At 53.1% G+C, this 17,688-nt stretch overlaps 2 protein-coding genes and 1 long non-coding RNA gene across 14 annotated transcripts; all 3 read left to right on the top strand.

The window, feature by feature from the left end:
- The first annotated feature begins 196 nt into the window (after nt 1-196).
- CCHCR1 (coiled-coil alpha-helical rod protein 1) lies at nt 197-13,105 on the top strand. Of its 12 annotated transcripts, none has more exons than XM_038553476.1 (18): nt 197-282; nt 1,302-1,368; nt 1,447-1,660; nt 3,123-3,426; nt 5,730-5,893; nt 5,997-6,132; nt 6,295-6,405; nt 6,585-6,734; nt 7,314-7,424; nt 7,530-7,636; nt 9,643-9,755; nt 9,917-9,962; nt 10,104-10,240; nt 10,354-10,542; nt 10,656-10,757; nt 12,163-12,314; nt 12,421-12,589; nt 12,841-13,105. In XM_038553476.1, the coding sequence occupies exons 2-18, from the start codon at nt 1,353-1,355 to the stop codon at nt 12,951-12,953; spliced, it is 2,334 nt and encodes a 777-aa protein (XP_038409404.1). In that variant the 5' UTR covers nt 197-282; nt 1,302-1,352; the 3' UTR covers nt 12,954-13,105. The 12 variants fall into 12 exon arrangements, 10 of the variants coding, with proteins under 10 accessions (XP_038409404.1, XP_038409405.1, XP_038409408.1 ...); XM_038553477.1 differs by having other exon boundaries at nt 199-282; nt 1,236-1,368; XM_038553480.1 differs by having other exon boundaries at nt 264-282; nt 1,531-1,660.
- On the top strand, nt 10,764-11,511 carry LOC119876867. Its single transcript, XR_005367522.1, has 2 exons — nt 10,764-11,098; nt 11,307-11,511. It is a non-coding gene; the product is annotated as an uncharacterized LOC119876867 (long non-coding RNA).
- A 1,400-nt stretch (nt 13,106-14,505) lies between the features above and the next one.
- Nucleotides 14,506-17,008, top strand: LOC100682937 (psoriasis susceptibility 1 candidate 2). Its single transcript, XM_038553311.1, has 2 exons — nt 14,506-15,408; nt 16,234-17,008. The coding sequence occupies exons 1-2, from the start codon at nt 15,354-15,356 to the stop codon at nt 16,587-16,589; spliced, it is 411 nt and encodes a 136-aa protein (XP_038409239.1). The 5' UTR covers nt 14,506-15,353; the 3' UTR covers nt 16,590-17,008.
- Nucleotides 17,009-17,688: the final 680 nt, after the last annotated feature.

Genomic DNA, 17,688 nt, shown 5'->3' with positions numbered 1-17,688 from the left:
CCGCCTTCCGCCTCTCCTGATTAGTTCTCCTGTTTTCCCGGGTTCCCGGAGTTGGGAGGGGCCGCGGGCGCGCGGAGGCGTCCCCCACGGCCTGGGGCCTGGGGCCTGGGGCCTGGGGCCTGGGGCCTGGCTTTAGACCCCACTGCGCCTGCGTGCCCTTCCCCTCCCCCCCTCCCCCGGCGGCCCGCCGAGCCGCCCGCTCTGCGCAGGCGCGGTGGCCGCGCCCGGGGCGAGGGCCAGGGGTGGTGGCTGGAGGGCGGAGGGCGGAGGGCCTCGCGCTCGGTAAGGGGCGTTCGGGAAGAGTCGGTTGGGGGGCGGGAAGGGGCCGACAGGGGGTTCGGGGTGGGCTCAGGGGTCCATAGGGGAAGAGGGGCACAGGGACCAGGGGAAGGAGCAGATGAAGTGGTCCCAACGGCCTTAGAGCCCCGGGTCCAGCAGGGGAAGGCTCGGGTATCGGGGGAGACGCGGGAGTGGAAAGAGCTGGGAGCCTGCAGGCGTGCAGTTGGGAGGGGATGCGGCCGTGAGGGACCAGAGTAACGCTTTCAGGAAGGAGCAGATGAGGCTGTAGGGAGGGTGATAGGAATCCCAGGCAGGGAGACTAGGTGCGTTCTGGTGGGAGGGTAGGGAGACCTTGAAAAGACCTCTCGTGTTCTGGACCCCGGAGAGAGGACGGTAGGCGGCAGGAATGGCAGCTGAGGGCATAGAAGAGGGAAACTGAGGACAGCGGCCGGAAGGCTCTGGATGAGATGTCAGGAAATTGTTTTTTCGGCCAAGGGGTCTAGGCTGCCTGTTCCCAGGGGACCTGGGCAGGTGTCCTGCCCTACATGTGGCCACATTCATCTGGGCCCAGGCCTTGGGCCAGTGCTTTAATAGGGAAGGACCCAGGAGTCATGGCTTGGTGGTGTCTGGATGGGCTTCCAGAAGGCCTTGCTGAGCCATGGAGAAAACTCTGGAGATTGGGCTCACAGCCCCTGCACTGCGTACCTCCTTTCTCACCTCCGGCAAGGAAAGGCAGAGGCCGTAGAAACTTAAAGAAGAGGGTAAAGGCTTCCCAGAATTCTAAAAGTAGGAGTAAAGTCTAAGAGCTTCCTCTCGGCCTGCCTTAATTACCTCCATCTCATGGTTATTGCCATAGTTCTTCTATCAGGAACCAGGTTGGGTCAAGCAAGTGATCTTCGGGTATTTCCTACTTCTCTTGCGAAGTTACTAAAGGATTATGACTTTTGTTATTGTAGGGGCTTTCTCTTTGGAAGGTGGCCTGAAAATTGAACTGGGGTGTCCTTGTTTCTCCTATTGTCCAGGGAAACATAGATGGCTGGACACAGAATCTAGAGACTTCAGATAATGTGGAGATGTTTCAACCTTCAGGTCAGTGGGCCCAGGCAAGGGGACTGGTGATTGCCTTTCCTTAGAAAACTGACCATCTGTGTCCTTGTGATTCCTCAGGTTCCACTGGGTTGATTCCCCCATCCCACTTCCAAGCTCATCCCCTTCCAACTGTACCAAGAATGGCTCCCACCTGGGTTTCAGACATTCCCCTGGTCCAAACCTCAGCCCATCAAGATGTCTCAGAGAGGCGGCCAGACAACCAGAGACCTCAAGTGATCACGTGGGAACAGGATGTTTCTGGCAATGGGCAGGAGCTGGGGCGGAGAGGCAGGTAGGGATTCATTGTTGCTCTTTTCTTGGGCTTGCTTGCCAGTGACCCTTTTTCACTGAAATAGATTCCTTACCCTGTTTCAGCCCTTAGTTCCCTAACTTGTGCATTTTTGCATAAGCAACTCCTGGAGCTTAAGGATAAAGGATAAGGCATAAAGGATAAGGCAATGTGCTCGATGCTACAAATGGGGATAATGAAAATGAATGAGATCCTGATAGCAATGATTTAAAAGCCCTAAGGGAAGAGGTAGATTGACCAGCAGCTGATAGCAATGAGCAACATATAGGGTGAGAGAAAGAAGTACAAACCAGGAGTATAGGCTGTACTGTGGTAGCGTGGATTCTGATGGAGGACTTGCCTTTAGAGCTGACCGTGCTATTTGCCAATGTTTTTCTATAAAAATTGTGATTCTTACTCTTGATGTTTCGTCATGTGTCTCTTCTCAAATGTACTGGAATGTCATTCTGCCATTTTGCTCTAGAGTGGGGCTGCAGATGGGTCTGCCTTGGACCCCGTCCAAGAGAAAGGAGCATGATGATGAAAAGGGGAGAGCCCCAGAGTGGGTGTCAGGAGACAGAGACTCTGATGCTAGTTTGGCTACCAACTAGGGTCCTTTGGCCAGTTAATATCTCTAGGCTGTAGGGACGCCTGGGTGGCTCAGTGGTTAAGTGTCTGCCTTTGGCTCAGGGCATGATCCTGGAGTCCCAGGATCGAGTCCCACATCAGGCTCCCTGCATGGAGCCTGCTTCTTCTGCCTGTGTCTCTACATCTGTCTCTCCGTGTCTCTCATGAATAAATAAAATCTTAAAAAAAAAAAAATATCTCTAGGCTGTAGATCCCCACCATTTTAAAAGAAAAATCCTGTGGTTCTGGGCCTCAGTGGAGGAGGTGTGTCAAGATCCATGTTATCGTAAGCTCGTTTAAACTTTACAAGACACCAGTGGTCTATGTAACTTATTAATGTGCTGTCGACTCCTGGATACAGGATAGATACAGGATATCTAACACTCAATAAAGGCTTTTAATTAGTGCCTGGTCTCACTGTATTGATACTAGAAGCCATGATGACCTGTCTTTCTCTGAAACTTCCTCCAACTTTTCCTTACCCTTAAATCAGAATTCAGAAGTCTCTGGGTGTCTTCCAATCTCTATTTCAGAATGTGGGGCCTAATGATGTGCGTGTTTGATGCATCTGCCTGTATGTAGTTCAAAAGAGATCATGTTCCGTGAACTCAAGTAGCCTTTAGGTCCTGTGAGTGCCACTAGTGAGCCTAATATGCTTAGGACTGCCATGATAAATGACAGTGATGATGCAAATGCAGAGATTCCCCTGGCCCACCTTCATCCTCCCTCCCCCCATCTCCTCATACAGTAGCAGAAGGATCCTCCTCCTCTCTCTGTTTGTGACCTCCACCACCCTCCCAGCACCAGACAGGTCTCACCTGTGCTAACCTCTTTGAAGGTCTGTGGAGATAGAGGGGTCACAGGCCCTGAGCCAGCAGGCTGAGCTGATCTCTCGGCAGCTGCAAGAGCTGCGGCGGCTTGAGGAGGAGGTCCGAGTCCTGCGGGAGACCTCATTGCAGCAGAAGATGAAGCTGGAGGCCCAGGCCATGGAGCTGGAGGCTCTGGCACGGGCGGAGAAGGCTGGTCGGGCTGAGGCTGAGGGCCTGCGTGCTGCCTTGGCTGGGGCTGAGGTTGTCCGAAAGAACCTGGAAGAAGGGAGCCAGCGGGAACTGGAAGAGATTAAGAGGCTGCACCAGGAGCAGGTGAATATGGGGGTGAGAAGGGTTCAGTTCCTGCTGGAGGAACTGGCCAGAAGCTTCCTAGCAAAGAGCAAGTTTCACAGAAAAGTCCCCATGACCAGTGGAGTAATAAGATGTCTGGGGAAGGTGAAAGACGAATTTGGGTGTTTTGGTCTTTGTTCAGTAGGAAGTACTTTGTGTTCCTGCTTCACTCAGGATACCCACTTCATGTGGGAGCATTGTAAGGGTGGTGAGGAGGGTGGGAGAGGTCTCCTGAGGTGGACTGGGGAAAGGAGAGGACTCATTCAGCAAGCATTTCTCAGTGCTACCTTTTGCCATCTGAGATCTGTGTGGGGACTCTGGGGTGGGCAAATCAGCCTGAGTCCTTGTGGGTGGAGCTGACACCCAACTGGGGGACTTGCACATTCAACACCTTATGTAATCCTAATTAATTAATTGCAATTGGGAGAAATGCCAGGAAGGAGAAGGACAGGAAGCCCTAATGTGGACAAGGGCATTAGGGGAGACCATCCTAACCAGTTGACATGTTAAGAAGTGAAACCATAAAGATACTGGAAGAAAACATGGGTGAATTCCTTTTTTTTTTTTTTTAAAGATTTTCTTTTTTTAAGTAATCTCTACACCCAAAATGACCCTGAGATCAGGAGTTGCATGCTCTATCTACTGACTGAGCCAGTCTGGTACCCCTGGTGAATTCCTTTATAACAGATTGGTGAAGGCTTTTCTACCTATGAGTTAAAATCCAGTCATTAAAGGAAAGATGGATACATTGGCTTTATAATTTTAAAATTAAGGATGTGTGGCGCAGCTGAAGGGACAGGTCACTTGACACACCCTCTCACTTGACTCTCTCCCTGTTCATCCCCCCCCAACTCCTGCCTCCTTACACAACGGATGGTACTTACCCACCAAAGATCTCTTGAAGAGTTACCCTATGTACCGGGAAAATAGTCCTGAACAAACACAATGACACAGTAAAAATGACAAAGTAAAATTAAAGAACAGATGATAAAAAATATTTACAGTTCATATCGTGAAAAAGGCTAATATCCCTAACATATACTCTGTGCCTAGAAGTTGATAAGGGAAAGGTAGCAATCTAGCCAGAAAATGGACACAGCAGGTAGTTTAAAAAAAAAAATGGCCTTTAGGTTTATGAAAGATGCATCTTGATAAGTTGTCATTTGAGCTGAATAGGAGTTGGCTGGTGAGCTGGCGACACTTGGCAGCCTGTGGGGCATAAGGAGGCCAGAGGGTCAAGGGGTATGAGTGTAGAAGAGGGGGGGTGCCCTGGATGGTGTACGCACGGGGAGTCCTTGGGGCCTGTTCAGAACTTTGTACTTTACCTTGAGAGCAGTGAGCTCTGTTTTTGTTATTTTAAGATTTTATTTATTCATGAGAGACACAGAGAGGCAGACACAGGCAGAGGGAGAAGCAGGCTCCATGCAAGGGAGCCTGATGTGGGACTCGATCCCGGGACTGAGCCAAAGGCAGCTGCTCAACCGCGGAGCCACCCAGGTGCCCTGATGAAAAATTTTTAAATAGACACTGTCTGTGTCTCTGCCTCTCTCTGTGTGTCTTGTGAATAAATAAATAATCTTAGGGGATCCCTGGGTGGCGCAGCGGTTTAGCGCCTGCCTTTGGCCCAGGGTGTGATCCTGGAGCCCCGGGATCAAGTCCCACGTCGGGCTCCCAGTGCATGGAGCCTGCTTCTCCCTCTGCCTGTGTCTCTGCCTCTCTCTCTCTCTCTATCTCTCTCTGTGTGTGACTATCATAAATAAATAAAAGTTTAAAAAATAAATAAATAAAGATTTAAATAAATAAATAATCTTAAAAAAATTTTTTTCATCTATTTGATAGAGAATGAATGGGGGGAGGGGAATACAGAGTGGGACAAGGAGACTCCCCACTGAGCACGGGGCCTGTCTCTAGCCCCAATATCATGACCCGAGTCAAAGTCTGACGCTTAACCAACTGAGCCACGCATGCGGCCCCTGCCCCAGAAGGCTTCTGAAGACTGGTCAGGAGTTTGTTGGTATTGTGCAGGCCAGAGAGGAGGGTGGCTTGCTAAGGTTGGAGACAGAAGTGAAGATACATTTAGTGGAGAGAGACCTGGCAGGGACCGCTGACAGAATGGCAGGTGGACGGAGGACAGTGGGGCACCAGGGACTGTCTCCATTTTGCCACGTTGTTTTCTAAGGTTATGGAAGGTGGGATTGCAAGGACAGGGTCTGAGCGGGAGTGGATTCAGAAAGTCCAGATGTGGGAGTGAGCTGGCCCCTCTGTGCCCTCTCTTCTCTCCACAGCTCTTGTCCTTGACACAGGCACACCAGGAGGCTCTTTCCAGTTTGACCAGCAAAGCTGAGGGCTTGGAGAAATCTCTGAATAGTCTGGAAACTAGGAGGGCAGGGGAAGCCAAGGAGCTGGCTGTGGCCCAGAGAGAGGCCGAGTTGCTACAGAAGCAGCTGAGGTAAAGTGGGGGTGGGCAGCAAATGGGATCCGGCAGGCGGGTGGATGTGGCGGGTCTCCAGGGTGCCTCACTGATGGCTGCCCGGTTCCCATCCCAACCCCAGCAAGACCGAAGAAGACTTAGAGGCACAAGTGACCTTGGTTGAGAATTTAAGGAGATATGTGGGGGAGCAAGTCCCTCCTGAGGTCCACAGCCAGACCTGGGAATCGGAGCGACAGGAGCTTCTAGAAACAGTGAAAGTGAGAGAGTGCGCCTCTGTGTGGGCTGGAGGTGGGGTGAGAAGGCTCAGGGATCAGATCCTGGGAGACGGGTGGCCCCTGAAAGCAGTTGCTGACAAGGGGTGGCATCAGGCTTGAGGGCCTGCAGAGCAGCCGCTCCCTCCTTTGCACTTCCTCCTGCAGCACTTGCGGGAGGACCGGGATGGCCTGCACACCACGGCGGAGCTGCTGCAGGTGCGTGTGCAGAGCCTCATGCACATTCTTGCCATGCAGGAGGAGGAGCTGACCAGGAAGGTAGGCCCCTTGCCTCCAGCAACTCCCCGAGGGTGGGAAGAGTTGCCGTGCTGCCAGAACCTTCTGGGACCTTCTCTTCAGTGAAGCCCTCTTCTTGCTGTGGCTCTTGTGGCTTGGGTGGGACAAAGAAAACAAAAAAACAAAGCCTGGGCGCACTTCTGGCCCTTCCTCCAACGCAGGTCCAGCCTGCAGACTCCCTGGAGCCCGAGTTCAGCAGGAAGTGCCAGGCCCTGCTGAAGCGCTGGCGGGAGAAGGTGTTTGCCCTCATGGTGCAGCTGAAGGCCCAAGAGCTGGAGCACAGAGGATGTGTGGCGCAGCTGAAGGGACAGGTCACTTGACACACCCTCTCACTTGACTCTCTCTCCCTGTTCGTCCCCCCACCAACTCCTGGCTCCTTACACAAGGGATGGTACTTACCCACCAAAGATCTCTTGAAGAGTTACCCTATGTACCGGGAACATAGTCCTGAACAAACACTAGTGCTGGCACGGAGCTTACGTTGGGCAGCAGGGACAGCAGGCCAGCAGACAGATGATGTCAAGTGATTATGGTGTGCGCTAAAGAAAAGTGTAAAAGCGTGACAGAAAGAGACCCCAGGGTGGGCGTGCTTTAGGCAGGATGGTCAGGAATGGCTTTTCTAAGGAGATGACAAAGTCCAAACATGGGTGGCATGGGCTGAGGTGGTGCATCCTTGTTGGTATGTCACAGTGTGGTTCCTCAAGGTGTGGGCACGTGGAACATGCTTCTGGAAGGAAACCTGGACTCAGACTCCATCTCAGGAACCCAAGCTTGTCTCCCTGCATGATGTTCTTTCAGAGACTTTGACACCAGCCCCTCCATTCCCAGTGCCCCCCTCCAGCTTTCTGCCCTAGCTGTGCCCCGTCTTGCCTCCTCCCCACCCTGCCCAGGTGGCAGAGCTCCAGGAGGGAGCTGTGGCCCAGAGCCAGGAGCAGGCCATCCTGCAGCGCTCCCTACAGGACAAAGCCGCAGAGGTGGAGGTGGAGCGGATGAGCACCAAGGTAGTGGCTGAGCCAGGCCGAGGCTGGGTGGGGTCGGGCGTGCCTCACCACTGCCCCCCACGAGCCCTGGGGAGGGGACCCCTGTCTTCACTGCCTCCTTCCCAGGCCCTGCAGCTAGAGCTCAGCCGTGCTCAGGAGGCCCAGCGCCGGAGGCAGCAGCACACAGCCACAGCCGAGGAGCAGCTGAGGCTTGTGGCCAATTTTGTCAGCAGGTATATGGGATGGAGGGTAGGCGGAGTAGCATTTTTGCTTCCCTGGTTTCCTGGATAGCCGGAAGTTTAGGAGCTTAGGCAAGAGGGGCTGGAAAGCTGGCAATTGGGGGATGCAGGGCTAGAGGTACCCAGCCCTTTACTGTAAAAGTCCCTGTGTTTGTTTTTCCCTGGGGCGACCTGCTCCACACTCAGGAGGGTCGCTTGTTACAACTCCCATGCATGTTTGGTTGGAGGTGAGACCGTGCTTCCTCCTATAGTGCCGCTCACTGGGAGGTTCTCCACCTTCAGAGCTGTTGGAAGATGCAGAGTGTGGATACACCAAGTTTAATGTATTTATTTTAAAGCTGTACACCTCCTGGCTTACTAGATAGTCTGTGACATGTATGCCAATTTCCTCCTTAATCATTTGCAAGCCAGTGCCTCTCATACCAACTTCCTAGGTGTGTCCTTCTCAACTCCTGTTTTACAACCTGTAGGAGGGCCTCTAAGGCGGAACGCATGCTTCTTTGTGCTGGTGACAGCCCCTTGTCAGCTTTGGACTTGGGAATACTGAGGTGGGCCCCCATAGGCCTCCTGGCACGGTGCCCGCTTGTCATCCGCACTCTGAATGTTGACTGTTACCACGAGGCTGTTCTGGGTGGATAACAGAAGAATTACTGGTGTAGAAAATTGTGAGGCTGGCTAGGTCCTTGTCCACCATCACTTTCTGTTGGGTTTGTACCTTGAGGATTAATTTCACTTTAAAATAATCATGAAAAATTTCCACTTCTCATGGACTTAGACTTATAATGAACCACCCAGCTTCACCTCATCGTGCATGCCTCCTGTTCCCAGGAGAATGGGAAGGTTGCACTGTGCACAGGGCTTTACTTTGGCACCAGGACATCACTGAAATGGTCCTTGCCAATGACTGATTGCCAGAAAGTTCGTGAGGCTTAAAACAACCCACACTCAGATTGTTAATCATGTTTGTTTGTCTATCTCTAGATGGTCTGGAAACTTCATCAGGAAATTGCTTTAATAAGAGCCACAGGAGGTGTTGGAGGTTTTTGAATAATGGGTTTCTGCTGTGCTGCAAGGGATACAACCTTTATCATCAGCCTTTATCATCTACGTGTTTTTCAGTCAATACAGACTTGGACTCTCCTGGAGAGTTCTGCCCTTGCCTTGGCCCTGCTCAGTTTTCGTGAGCCTTTGCTGTACCGCTTGGGGCACGGCCAGCCCATAATGCTCATGGGTCTGGCCTTCACTAGTGTCAGGGAATTGTGAGGGTAGCTTTGATCTGTAATGCATATTAGTGACCAAAACATAGGTTATGAGAAATAAACTCTGCAGGTTGCTTGGAAAGATAAAAGATACATAGGCGATGCCTTCTTGGAAACTGTGTGCCTTGTTCTTTAGGGAAAATGTACCTAAGTTCATATACCCACACATGGCGTACAGTGCCAGGAGGTTTCCAAAACCAGGAGACATGTCCAGGGACTGCAGGCAAAAAAAGTCCAAATGAGCTAGAGATGATCCATCCTTATGGTGTCAGCCCCCATAGAGTTGTTTGTACTGATGTGTACTGAACTCTGTGTGTTATGGGCTCTGGGTCAGGATGAGGTGTGTGACCCTATGAAGCTCATTCTTGTTTTTACCACAGGGCTCTTATTAAAGATACTGATTGATAGGACCCAGAGGAGAAGCTTGCTGTAGGTTTTGGGACCAAGCAAAGCCATGTGGTCCTTAGGAGCAATGGGATCATTTTTATCTAACAGACACTAAAGGGTGTGAGCGCTCAGGCTTTCCTCATTGGCCGAGGCCGAGGGGCTCAGATGCGACTGGTGGGACAGAGTTGGTGCCCCAGCCCTCGGCCTCAGCTTCTCTTTTCCCTGCTATGGTTTTCCCTGCCTGTTCCCTGCATATTCAGCAGTATAGGATAGAAGGAGTTGTTCCTACGAGTCACATCAGGTCCTTCAGGGGATGAGTGGGGTGGAAGGGTCAGTGATGTGTGCCTTCTCCAGCTTTCAGACCTGGCTCCAGAGCACCATGGCTGAAGTGGAAGGGGCTGCAGCCCGGCTGCCCTGCCTCAGCAGCCGAGTCAGCTATGCCGTCCGCAGGGTCCACACGATTCGGGGTGGGTAGGGCAACTGCCAGACACGCTGTACTCCTGCCCCTGCCTTCCCCAGCTCTTGCCTCCCACATTTGACCTCATGCCTTCTTGTCACCAGACCATGCATCCCTTCCCCTTTCCCTCCTCAAGCTCCTCTCCGTTGCTCTCTGCCTTTTCTCCCCCAGGCCTGATGGCTCGAAAACTGGCCCTTGCTCAGCTGCGCCAGGAGAGGTGAAGCCTGGGGCACTGCGGTGGATGGGAGGGGGTTAAGGTGGTGTCTGCTGGGACCCCAGACAGTGAGGACTGAAGGGGATGGGGGCTTAGGGATCAGGCTAGGTGACTGCCCCTGACTCTTTCCCTTCCCTGCTGCAGCTGCCCCCCAGCCCCGCCAGCCACACACATGAGCCTTGAGTTGGAGCAGCTGCGGGAAGAACGGAACCGCCTGGATGCAGAGCTGCAGCTGAGTGCCCACATCATCCAGCAGGAGGTGGGCCGGGCCCGGGAGCAAGGTACGCTTGGTCCTGGCGTTACAGAGCTGGAGCAGGGGCCAGAGTTGGGTGTGTTGGGGAGGGAGGAGTGGAGTCTGGCCACGGAGAGACCTTTGAGTGCCATCTCTTCCCAGGGGAGGCGGAGCGGCAGCAGCTGAGTGAGGTCGCCCAGCAGCTAGAGCAGGAGCTGCAACGCACCCAGGAGTCCCTGGCTAGTGTGGGGCTGCAGCTGGAGGCTGCTCGCCAGGGCCAGCAGGAGAGCACAGAGGAGGCTGCCAATCTCCGGCAGGAACTGACCCAGCAGCAGGAGCTCTATGGGCAAGGTGTGCAGGATGCGGAGTCTGTTTACCACGGAGGGCTGTGAGGAACGGAGAAGCAAAGCTTCCTCTGACACATCCCATCTGCACCCCCGCCCCCCCCCCCCCCCCCCCCCCAGCTCTGCAAGAGAAGGTGGCTGAAGTGGAAACCAGGCTGCGGGAACAGCTCTTAGAAACAGAGAGGAGACTGAATGAGGCTCGGAGGGAGCATGGCAAGGCAGGTGAGATTTGCTTGGGTGGCTGTGGTCGTCCGGGGAGAAGGCAGTGTTGGACATAAGGGTTTTTTGTTTTGTTTTTTTAAGATTTATTTATTTGTTCATGAGAGACAGGCAGAGAGAGAAGCAGGCTCCCCACTGGGAGCCTGATGTGGGACTCAATTCCGGATCCTGGGATCACGCCCTGAGCCAAAGGCAGGTGCCCAACTGCTGAGTCACCCAGGTGTCCAAGGATCTTAAAGCTGTTTTTGAAGTATGCAAATAATGAAGTTACCAAGAAATGGCACAAATACATTCTGAGGCGGTGAACACACTCCTTCAGCCAGCACACATAGGAGCACCAGCAGGTGGCCAGCCCTAGTGCCCCCTGAGCCCTGCCCAGCCACCCCCCTCCACAAGGCCACGGCCATCCCAACCTCACACCAACCATTACCCCCAACTTTTTTCTTTTTCTTTTTCTTTTTCTTTTTCTTTTTTCTTTTTTCTTTTTTCTTTTTTCTTTTTCTTTCTTTTTTTTTTTTTGCCTTAAAGCAATAGAAAATTGTTCTCTTACAGTACTGGAAGCTAGAAGTCTGAAGTCAAGATGCTGGCCAGGGTTGGTGCCTACTAGAGGTTCTGAGAGTCTATTTTATGATTCTCTCCTGCATTCTCATGGTTGCTGGCAATCAGTGGCATCCCTGGTTTGTTGGCACATCATTCTTTTGTGTGTCCATCTTTACATGATGTTCTGTGCTGCACGTGTCCGTCTCCCAACTTTTTTTTTAAAAGATTTTGTTTTTGAGTAATCTTTACAACCAGCATGGGGTTCAAACTTACCTAAGATCAAGAATCATGTACTCTACCGACTGACCCAGCCAGAGGCTTCCCCTCAATGTCATAGTAGGGAAAAGTTCAAATACCTAGCCAAATTACAAGACTCATGCAGTGCCCACTTGTGTACTTCCTCTAACTAGATGCAACAGCTATTCATCTATTTTTTGTTAAAGATTTTTTTTAAAGATTTTATTTATTTATGAGGGACATAGAGAAGCAGAGACACAGGCAGAGGGAGAAGCAGGCTTCCTGCAGGGAGCCGGATATGGGACTTGATCCTGGGACCCCAGGATCATGCCCTGAGCCAAAGGCAGGCACTCAACAGCTGAGCCACCCAGGCGTCCCTAACCTCAGTGTCATTGGCACACATTAAGAAGACATTGATTGCACCAAATTGAATATTCAGTACACATTCAGATTCTCCCTAAATGAGTCCAGGAAGGTTCAGGGATGGGGTTGTGGAGCATCAGCCACTGTGCCCAGCATGCAGAAGACATAGCCCCCCAGTGTTCTGCCCACAATTCCAGCTGTTCTCATGGTGCCTCACTACCTCTGGGTTGCCCCACACCTGTGCCCTCTGTACCCTGGCTTCCACTAGTGGTCTCCCTGCGCCAGATGCAGCGCAAAGCCACCTGGGAGAAGGAGCGGAACCAGGAGCTCAGGCGCCTGCAAGATGAGGCCCGGAAGGAGGAGGGGCTGCGGCTGACCCAGCGCCTGCAGGAGCTAGAGAGGGACAAGAACGTTATGCTGGTAGGGGGTCAGAGACTGGGCCCTGGAGCTGCCTGGGGAGTAGAGGCCTCATTGGGGAGGGGTGGCTCTGCCCGGGCTAGGTGGCATTTGACCCTCTCCTTCCCAGGCCACCTTGCAGCAGGAGGGTCTCCTCTCCCGTTACAAGCAGCAGCGACTATTGGCAGTTCTTCCTTCCCTCCTGGATAAGGGAAAGTCTGTGGAGTCCAGCCCCAGGGACCCAGGGTCTTCAGCAGCTGTGCCTCTGGCAGCACCCACCACCAGGGAGTCCATAAAAGGTAATGGTCTAGGTAGGAAGGGATGGATGGATGTACAGGACTTAAGGAATCTCTCCTCCAGGTGCTCTTAATGGTGTGAGCATTTTTCTCCATGACCTTTGGAGGCCCACAGCCCCTCATCCATGCCCACCTTGGGCCAGAGAACACCCTCCCTCATAACCCTCCCATCTGATGGCAGTCCTGTTCTCTGCAACCGGAGCTGCAACAGCCTTGTCTGTCTGGCTGCTATCCCTGGGGGTCTTCTTTCCTAGGATCCCTCTCTGTCCTGCTCAGTGATCTGCAGGGCCTGAGTGAGGCCATTTCCAAAGAGGAAGCTATTTCTCAAGGAGGCAACCCGAACTGTCCTGCTCCAGTGTGTGGCTGAACAGCTGGGGACTCTGCCTCTGGGGGCTCAGGGTGAACAGCTGGGGACTCTGCCTCTGGGGGCTCAGGGTGGGGGGCCGGCCAGCTGCCCTCGTGGATACCAGCCACCAGGATGTCTGAATGCTGTGGCTCAATAAAGGTGATTACAGTGTGCCATGTTTTCTCTGGGACTGAGAGGGAATTCCCCTGCAGCCATCTCCATCCACCCGGAAAATGCGAGAGGTGGTCCCCAGCTGTTTTCTCTAGGTAGTGCCTTTCTCAAAACCCCTTCCCCAGGCTGCTTGAGAAGTTTCTGGCAAGCCCCAGGTTTTCTTTTTCTCAACTTTTGTTTTAAAACTCTACTTCTGGAAGAAGACCACTGCCCAGAGTGAGGAATATAAAACATCGCTCATTTGCTCAGAGTCAGGCAGTGTCCTCGCTCAGGGGCCATAGTGGTGGGCTTGCTGAGTGGGTCCCTGCTGCCGAGGCACTGCTGTCCTGGTGGTAGAGACAGATGATGGACAGGTACCTAAGTGAACGGACGGGCGTCCTTGGGAAGAGAAAAGACATACAAGGTGATAGAACCTGACCAGGGAGGGGCCGCCCGATGCTGCCTCCCTGAGGAGGGGCTGTGTGGAGGACCTGCCTGAGGTGGGGAAGCAAGCAGCGGCGTTGGCTGGAGTCCTGCAGATGGCAGGCTAGCATGGAGGGGGACCTGGTGGGGTGCGGGTTTTATTCCAGGTCAGTAAAAAGCCCTTGGAGTACTTGTAGCAGGGATGCAACCACATGATTAGGCTGACTTCTTTTTTTTTAAAGATTTTATTTATGAGAGAGAGAGAGGCAGAGACACAGGCAGGGGGAGAAGCAGGCTCCGTGCAAGGAACCAGATGTGGGACTTGACCCCAGAATCATGCCCTGGGCCAAAGGCAGGCTCTAAACCACTGAGCCACCCAGGGATCCCTAGGCTGACATTCTTTTTTTTTTTTTTTAAAGATTTTATTTATTTATTCATGAGAGAGACACACACACAGAGGCAGAGACACAGGCAGAGGGAGAAGCAGGCTCCATGCATGGAGCCTGATGTGGGACTTGATCCCGGGACTCCAGGATCACACACTGGGCCAAAGGCAAGCACTAAACCGCTGAGCCACCCAGGGATCCCCTAGGCTGACATTCTTAAGAGCTAGGTAGGCTGGCTGTGGAAGTTGGGGTTTGGGTTGGGGAGGGAAGAAGAGGGGGTGGGGAGACCAGTTAGCAGGGTAACTGAGGAGGCCCGGAGAGATGGGCTCCTGAGCTGGGCTTGGGGCAGGGTTGGGGGAAGGAGCAAAATGAAGGCTTCAAAGTGAGCCACAGAGGGACAGTGGTGTCCCTCACCAGGAGGGAGCAGACCAGGTGGGGAACAGCCTGGGGAGGGTGGGAGATGTGTTAGGGAGGCATTACTTCCTAGAGGCTTACTGGACCTCCAGACCAGGGGCAGCCTTCCTGAGGGCTCCAAGAGACGGAGACAAAACTAGACTGAGGTCTACAAGATGGGGTGGGGGGTTTTGGGGGCAGAGGGGGAAGGGCAGGGAGGACCAGGCAGTGGCCAGAGGGGCAGTGAGCAGGATTCCAGAGGGAGGAGGAAGGGGCGGAGATCCACAGGAAGCAGAGGCAGTTTCCTCCTGAGCCTCTGGGCTGGGACGGATGGAGCTAGCTCCGGGGTGGAGGAAGAAATCAGGGTGTCCTCATACTTCCTGGCCTGCCATCTCCCACATGGCTCCTGGGTGTAATTCTTCTGATGTCATAGCTTGGGAGGCCCCTTGAGTGCCTGATGAAGGCATGTGCTACTGCACGTCCCAGTCCTGAGGGGTGGGGGGATTGGGAGTTCCAAGGACAAAACAGTCCCAAGGGGGAAGCTCGGGGTGCTGGCTGGGGCCGTCCTAGCTGCGTTCCGTATGTTTAGAAGGAGCATCTCTCCCTGCTCCTGCCGCGGCGTCCTGCCTGCTGGCCCCTGTAATTACACTGCTTCCCCACGCATGGTTGGCTTCCATTCCTTGGCTTCCAGTAGTGCCAAGGAATGAAAGGTGGAAGTCCCCGTGACTAGAGATGACAGGTAGGTATTGATGGCTGCAGAGTGTGTGGAGGAGGACATGAACACAAGGGTGGGGTGACAGAGGTCTAGGTCATCAATAGAGCTGGGGTGGCTGAATCCCAAAATGAAGGGGGGGTGGCACTAAAGTGAGGGACGCCACCGTCAGAGGTTACACATTAGCCCTGGCTTTCCAAACGGGTTCAACCAGTTAGGTTCTGATGGGATTCCTGTGTCACTGGGCTGGCCCCTCCCCAGAGATTGGACACCTCCTCTCAATCCCTATAAAGCCTCTTGGGGTTCCTAGGCACCTACACTCAGCCCACCCCCAATTTTGGGGGCCAGGAGACAGCCATGATGCTCAACTGGAAGCTACTGGGGATCCTGGTCCTTTACCTGTGTGCTGGAGGTAATCTGGGAACAGAGCAAGGAGTGCAATTTGGGGTGATGGAGGATGGTCAGGTGGGGCAAGGGTGAATTAGATGCCTAGGGATGGAGGAGACTTCAGAAGATTCTGGGTTTTCACATGAAGGAGGGAGTTAAGAAGTTGAAGGTGATGCAGGAAAATGCATTTTAGCTCAGAATGTTTTTGCTGGTTGAAGTGTAGGTCCATGTGGCAATTTAGATCAGAATCCAGGTGTGTGGGTGAGTATGCATCACGACTGAGGCCTGTGGAGGGTGGATGTGTTTGCAAAGGGTGGGGTCTGGTTGCCACATGGGCCCAAGGTGTAGATGGCTTTGGAGGTGTAGACCAGCACAGAGGCCATGCCAGTGAGGGTCCCAACCCTGGCTGAATGGAGCTTATGTCAACTTATGTTGGTTTTTTTTTTTTTTTTTTTTTAATTTATTCATGAGAGACAGAGAGAGAGGCAGAGACACAGGCAGAGGGAGAAGCAGGCTCCATGCAGGGAGCCCAACTTGAGACTTGATCCCAGGACTCCAGGATCACACCCTGGGCTGAAGGCGGCACTAAACTGCTGAGCCACCCAGGCTGCCCGCTCTGTTGGTTTAAAGTAGGTCAAGTTAATGATTCCGGACAAGGTTTTTATGTCATTTTAAGATCACTTCGGTCTGTTGTTAATGTGTGGAGAGCTCTTTGAGACTGACTTTTGAGGTAGGTTTGTGATGTCTGCTCAGGCTGTGGTCTATCCCAGAGAGCCTATTCCCCCTGACCAGCTGGGGCAGGGAGATCTGGCCCTCACCACCTTCTACCTTTCCCCTTCCTCTTCCACAGGCATCTCAGGCAGCAGAGAGCACCCCCGTCCCCCACTCACAGAGACTGGAGAGGAGGAGGGCTCCCCAACATTGCCGCAGGGCCCCCCAGTCCCTGGTGATCCCTGGCCAGGGGCACCCCCTCTCTTTGAGGACCCTCCACCTCCAGGCCCCAGTCGTCCCTGGAGAGACCTGCCTGAATCCGGAGCCTGGCCTCCTGAACCCCCGAGAACCGACCCCCCTCAGCCTCCCCGGCCTGATGACCCCTGGCCAGCAGGACCCCAGCCTCCAGAAAACCCCTGGCCACCTGCCCCTGAAGTGGACCATGGACCTCAAGAGGACCCAGATCTTGACCCACCCCGGGAAGAGTACAGATAAAGGGACTCCCCCAGAGGCTTCTTAGATACCCAGGCTGAGTATCCCAAGTATACCTTTCTGATTCCTCTCCAGTTCTCCCATCAGCCTCAATCCCCTTCCTCTTCAATTTTTTTCTGAACTCTGAAAGCGTCATTCTCTTATCTTATCTTATCAAGAGCGTCCTCTCTTGAGATCCAGCCCCCTTTCCCCCTCCTTTTTTCTTTGACAGCTGAAGCATACACCCCTACCTCATGCCCAGTCCACCCACCTACCTGCTTCCAACCTGGTCCCTCCTCCCCACCCCTGGGGCTCCTGGGGCCAGGTTGGTGGCCCTGTGTTCTCTGCTGCCCCCTAGTGGCCGACAGCTGGGAACTATCGGAAGACGGAGACCATTCTTCCATGAAATGGAAAAATAAAAACCATGTTTTCTTCATTTTGAATCTTGGCTGCTGCTTTGCTGATGATTAGGTCTTTGAATAATGAGATGCCCTCCCCAGAGCACAAAGCTACGGAGATCTGGAAGTACTCTTAAGTTCCCGTCTTGCCCATATGCGTAAGGACGTGGAGCTCAGCAGGAGGAAGTTGGAAATGTAACCATCAGAGTTACAAGGACATTCAGACCCACATTTCTCCCATTCTGGAACCCCTATTTTGGAGAATGAGAAACCATATTAAGTCTCTTTTATTTTTTTTTAAGATTTTATTTATTTATTCATAGAGACACAACAACACAGAGAGAGAGAGAGAGAGAGAGGCAGAGACACAGGCAGAGGGAGAAGCAGGCTCCATGCAGGGAGCCCGACCTGGGACTCGATCCTGGGTCTCCAGGATCACGCCCTGGGCTGCAGGCGGCGCTAAACCTCTGTGCCACCGGGGCCGCCCTTAAGTCTCTTTTAAATAGCTTTTGATTTGCACTGAACATGAAAGCTTTTTCGCGGGGATCCCTGGGTGGCTCAGCGGTTTAGCGCCTGCCTTTGGCCCAGGGTGTGGTTCTGGAGTCGCACATCGGGCTCCCTGCATGGAGCCTGCTTCTGTCTCTGCCTCTCTCTCTCTCTCTCTCTCTCTCTGTGTGTGTCTCTCTCGTGAATAAATAAGATCTTTTAGAAAAAAAAAGAAAACT

Source organism: Canis lupus, chromosome 12 (genome assembly GCF_011100685.1).
Source record: "Canis lupus familiaris isolate Mischka breed German Shepherd chromosome 12, alternate assembly UU_Cfam_GSD_1.0, whole genome shotgun sequence".
NCBI lineage: Eukaryota > Metazoa > Chordata > Mammalia > Carnivora > Canidae > Canis > Canis lupus.
Note: the sequence above shows the minus strand (reverse complement) of the source record. Positions and strands in the feature narration are given on the sequence as shown.

Bases quoted from the DNA above. Each gene is read 5' to 3' on its own strand.
- CCHCR1 (XM_038553471.1), top strand. From the start codon at position 825: ATGTGGCCACATTCATCTGGGCCCAGGCCTTGGGCCAGTGCTTTAATA. The intron at 1,369-1,446 runs GTCAGTGGGCCC...GTGATTCCTCAG, and splicing joins GGAGATGTTTCAACCTTCAG to GTTCCACTGGGTTGATTCCC. The intron at 9,963-10,103 runs GTGAAGCCTGGG...TCCCTGCTGCAG, and splicing joins GCTCAGCTGCGCCAGGAGAG to CTGCCCCCCAGCCCCGCCAG.
- LOC100682937 (XM_038553311.1), top strand. From the start codon at position 15,354: ATGATGCTCAACTGGAAGCTACTGGGGATCCTGGTCCTTTACCTGTGT. The intron at 15,409-16,233 runs GTAATCTGGGAA...CCTCTTCCACAG, and splicing joins CCTTTACCTGTGTGCTGGAG to GCATCTCAGGCAGCAGAGAG.